Raw genomic sequence first — 5,313 nt, forward strand, 5'->3', positions numbered from 1 at the left:
TGTTTATGTATATATATTCTGTTTATGTATATACTGTATTCTATATATAGTACCAATCAAATGTGTGGACACACGAATGGGAAAGTGTCCAAACTTTTGACTGGTACTGTACTATAATATACACAAAGAATATTTCTTTTTTAACTCCCTAATATCGGTATCGGCCCCAAAAAAAACATATTGGTCGGGCTCTAGTAATAACTTTTAGGTATGTTTATTACCAGACAAGAATATATATATGAAGAGTTCATTTGCAAAAACCGATAAACGCCACTTTTAAAAAAATGAGCTGATTGCCGTGCATTATTCTCCACATATAGCGCGATCTGAACCCTAAACACGTTTTGTCAAAAAAGCCAGTTTTGTCCACCCACAAAGGCATCGCAAGTTCATGTTTTACTGCAGAAAAATGTGGAGTTATCTGCTTTTGCCAAAAAACGACTGTTGGAGTTATATGCTTTTGCTATAAAACAAACTTTTAATATGAAAAAAAAAAAAAACATACTTTCAATTAACTTTAATTTAGTAAATTACTACATCAACCCTACACCTAAACCTCACAGAAAACTGTGCATTTTTAGATTTTCAGAAAAACACTATGTAGTATGTTTTTAAGCCTTTTGAATATTACAGGGACACAGGAAGTGTCCTCATAAAGCACCTTCATATTGTAATACCTATGTCATACCCATGTCATTATACAAATCTGTGTCCTCATAAACCACATAAACATGCACACACACGCACACTTCAGAAAATAAAAGAATTTAAAGCAGACGGTGAATTCTTAAAACAAGAGAACCATCCTGACCAGACAGAAATGATAAATGTTAACATGTGTGGCTTTAAAGGTCAAAGGATGGCTGAGGGTCAGGAAGAATGAGCAAGGGGGGAAAAAAACTAAGTGACCTCTTTTAAAACATAACCTTAAAGTCTTCTTGTGAAAAAAAAAACCCCAAAGCAACTACTATGTCTATCATTGTTTTGTCTTTCTGTATCTCACTTGAGATGTGAGTATAAAATGCAAAATACACACTTGTAATCCCATGTGCTTCCTACCAGCATTCACTCACACCTACTGATAATCCACACATCAAGCCCACAGAAACACACATGACATCTGATGCTACAGTACTTATGGTGACATGTCTCTTACAAACATGAGGCTGAGTAACTGAACCAATGAAAACGAGTCTCGAATGGACCCTGTGACCTCATTTCCGTGCTGTAACGCCCTAAGATCTCACGGTCTAGTGAACATGTCATGCGCGAGAGCCAACGGCATGAGGAATGAAAATAAAAGTCACAGCAGCATCATTCAGCGCTCCTCCTAGTGCTTACGTCACACCAGCCGTTCATCAAACAATACATCCGTCCGCGCCAAAAAAAAACCCTGTTCGCTTTGTATTCTTGTAACATTTAATAAGCATGTTATATCACACGAAACATCCAAAACAGACCACAACATGTTTAACATAGACAAAACTATGAGAATTCGCTCGGTAACGACGGACACAGTGAATCAGCGCCTCTCTGGACCTGAATACTACCTTTGTTTCCGTACAAAGAATGTGTGCTGTAAAAGATTAGTCTTCATAAAACAGCTTAAATCGCGTTTATATAATATGTTAAAATAGCATAATTACTAAAAATGCCAATGAAAGCACCTATGTAGGCGTTTCGTCACCTATCTTACCTGGCTCGTCTCCGACACACGAGAGCAGCCGCCCCGCCCTCACTGCAGCAAATAACGGTCCACACCGCCATTACACAAATACCTTACGGAAAAGACGACCTGTTTGACTTCTGACCAGTAGTAATACGACGGAAAGCACTACTAACAACCACCTTATGCGCTAAATATTTCGTTCTCAACCACTTTACGGCTGCTGAAACCGGACTCCTGCGCGCAAAATAAAAATATAAACACAGCAACCTGTGTTCTAGCAACGAGCGTACAGCGAAATATCACTCAATAGTGGATGAAAGCCAAATAAAAGGCAATCGGTCATCGGTGTGAGCGATGCGGACGACATGCACGACTACAATCAAACACCATCTTCTCTCTCTACCTGCACAAGTTGCCATTTGCCGTGGCGTGTGCTGGGCGCCTCTCTCGCGCTTCGCTCGGGCAGATCGCGTTTCACACACCGATTCCCCTCCAGCGTCTGTGCAATCACGGCTCTGGACACGCGAGGAGTGCGATGAACGGTAAAAGAGGACATTGGCTCGCTCCGTTGTCTCCTCACCGTTCAGGTAAACACGTTGACGGCTCCTGAGCGTATTACGTCGCGAGAGGATCCGCGCTCGTTGTCACACGCACGCACAGGAAAAGGTAGCTCGGTGCTCATAACTGCACGAGGGACTATATTAACGTTACAGGATTACCGGAAAGGTTATTTAAAGAGAAAGCGACGTCAAACTAGAAGTCAGCATCTATTCAGTGTTGGGCGTGGATGTTTAGATAAGAAGTGGATGACAGCAATATGTACTTTTAAAATTACTTTAGTAAATCTTATGTAAGATAGCACATGAATTTGTAGGCAATTCTCTGCAGAATGCAACAATTTTTGCTCTTATGAGGAAATGGCCAAAGCTATATATTTAATTAGAAAGAAAAAAGTTTTGTAATATGGCAAAGTGTTGCTTTCTATTAATTAAATACAAAATATTCTCTTGTCAAATCTAGAAATAACATTCAGCTAAAGAGTGCTCGCTTTTAAAACTCAGGACTGGACACTCTTAAAGGGATAGTGCACCCAAAAATGAATATTCTCAAATTATATTAGTGACTGTCACCATTCACTTTTATTACATATTTTTGTAATGAGAGTGAATGGTGACTGAAACTGTCATTCTGCTGAACATTTCCTAGATATACAGGTTTGAAACAACATGTTAAATGATAACATAATTTTTGTGATGAACTGTCCTTTTAAGTATTTTATTAGATTTCTTTTTGTGAGCAAATTGTGACGGCGTTATGGCACCAACAACTGTCAAGAATCCCACAAGAGACGTCATTTAAATGCAATAAAAGTGTATGCTATAGTATTGTACCTATACTGTAGTTTTGAATGAGTGCAGCACTATTTGATTCACTCAAGTTTTTGATCAGGACGAACTCTAAAATAATGAATTGTGCCTTGAATCGAAGTAGTTTAACGGACACGCAGCGAGTGCACGAGACGTGCGTCCTTCCGTATAACGGTCCGGGCAGACTCAGGTATAACGGTGCAGCACACTGGGACAGCCCAGCCCGCTCCCATGGTACACAACTTAATAAGTCGTCATTAAACTAGTCCAAAGATGGAAAAAACAACCGGAGCAAATTTAAAACAACTTTTCTCCCTTTCGTTCTTATGTGTGCGATCTGATTTCAGCCTGTGGGACTCACCGTTGTTGCGTCGTGGCTGTGTCTGTTTTCTGCGCTGGCACCTGGGGCCATCCGCCATGATTTTTGCACTGTGTCTGAACGCTGCCTCGCGGATTGAGCCCCCTCTCCCCCTTGGTTACCCCCTCTCCATAACAGGCCCCTCTCCGCACCTGGTTTACGACATTCTGCTTTACGACATAACCTTTTTATGCAGTGAGAACACCTCTTCTCTGACGCCCCACCCTCTGTGGGCAGCCATCCACTTCTTTCAAATCTGGGGCAAAATCCTACATGTGTAATAAGCGTTTATTACATTAAGGAACAAGCGGGCAAAAAGAGTTTAGAGACACATTTACGGGGAATATGTTTATTGTAATATCGGGAGCGCCCCCGACAGGCTGGGAAGTCTGATGACGTAGTTTGTTTAACTCTTTAAATGCAGGTTAAATGTCAGCGCCAGTGCAACACAGTGCAAGTAGTGCACATAAGCGACGCGTCCGATGCACAGCATTTCAGTTGTTTTCTCTCTTTCATAAGCAAAGATACTGGGATTGGTTGGATCAGGGTTAAATATGTTGATTCATATTCACTGATATCATATTCACTGATATATATATATATTTATTTATTTAAACAGATGATTCTTAAAATATTACACCTGGTCCCCCTCAAATCCAGTTCAAAAATATGTGGTTGCTATAACAGCAAAATATTCAAATGATAAAACCATTTTAAAAAGATTGATAATAGTTAGGATTATTTAGCCTACATATCATAAATTATATGAATTGATATTTAAAAATATGATTATCAGGCAAACGTGTGGTATAGTGTGGTTTCAAATAAATGTTTTAATCTTTTCTGTTGATTACCATAGTCTTTTAACACCAAACCCACAACAAAACTTTATTCATGAATTGTAAGGGTAAAAATACTAGTTCATTGAAAGCCTAGTTTATTCAGAAAGTGGACTGTGCTGTCCTCTGCTGGAGGAAATAATCTAGTGCATCTATCGTCTCATAATGCCACAGTTTCGTCTTTTTACGTCATAATAATTTACAAAAGCGTGATTTCTTTCTTAAGTGGCAGAAATATGCTTCAATACATAGGAGAGTTACAAAAGCATACCATAATTTATTATTAATAAAATTCATATTATTTTATATTTTATTTACAGACTGCAGCCAGGTGAGGTCCTTCTCAGACCGCTTCCGCGATGTTATAGTACCTTGTTACTCCCTACATCCGTTCAAAATTATTGTCGCCTTCCAAAAGAAGATTTTATTGACAAAACCATTTTCTAACCTGATTTTAATTCGAACTTCCAGATAATTCTTCAACATTCTGTGCTCTAGAGATGGAGGTCCCGAACGCTGACAGTGAGTAGAAAAGTTATGAGTGCGGTTATGTTAGTTTATATTTGACGTTCTTTTGACATTCTCGAAAATATATACTATAGGCTACTCTCTGTTTCTATCACATATATAAGTTTTCTTTGCACGGAATTGTTTTATATCAATATTATTAGCCCTATAAATAAACAACTTAACACTTTTTCACATCACTCCAAATATGTATCTTTTCATGACACAAGGCTCTGTTTGTTTATATTCTATTTGTTATTAAATAGTCTGTAGTAGTGTAAATGTAGGACATATTTATTTAGTTGTTTGTTTGCTGTGGCTGGTCCATGGGTGTGTTGTATTGTAACAGTCACCACTGTTTCTTTTGTAGTCCCCTCCCTGGCACTAGGGGGAGTTGGGGAAGGTAACTATTCTAGCTCACCCTTTATAAGGAAGTGAGTAAGAGGGTAGCCAGGTGCTTTGGCAATCAAAATGCACACCAGTAATGTTTTTTCTAAAGCACGTTTATAAAAAAAAATATTTAAATGTCCTAATTGAACTATGGCCTAATCCTGGCTTAGTCTAAGCCCTGTC

The 5,313-nt window shown here is 38.8% G+C and overlaps 1 protein-coding gene across 4 annotated transcripts in view; it reads right to left on the reverse strand.

The window, feature by feature from the left end:
• The window catches only part of LOC107721717 (zinc finger E-box-binding homeobox 1-like), a 22,272-nt gene extending 18,756 nt beyond the window's left edge, over positions 1-3,516 (reverse strand). For 3 of the 4 annotated variants that reach the window (XM_016529864.1, XM_016529865.1, XM_016529862.1), the window contains exon 1: positions 3,398-3,516. In XM_016529864.1, the coding sequence (XP_016385350.1) occupies positions 3,398-3,455 (58 nt within the window). In that variant the 5' untranslated portion in view covers positions 3,456-3,516. Of the gene's footprint in view, positions 1-2,072; positions 2,322-3,397 lie in introns of those variants that run through there. The other variant, XM_016529863.1, reaches the window with a different exon arrangement.
• Between the last annotated feature and the right edge of the window lie 1,797 nt (positions 3,517-5,313).

Source organism: Sinocyclocheilus rhinocerous, unplaced genomic scaffold, assembly GCF_001515625.1.
Source record: "Sinocyclocheilus rhinocerous isolate Xijiao unplaced genomic scaffold, SAMN03320098_v1.1 scaffold1112, whole genome shotgun sequence".
In the NCBI taxonomy this organism is placed as follows: Eukaryota; Metazoa; Chordata; class Actinopteri; order Cypriniformes; family Cyprinidae; genus Sinocyclocheilus; species Sinocyclocheilus rhinocerous.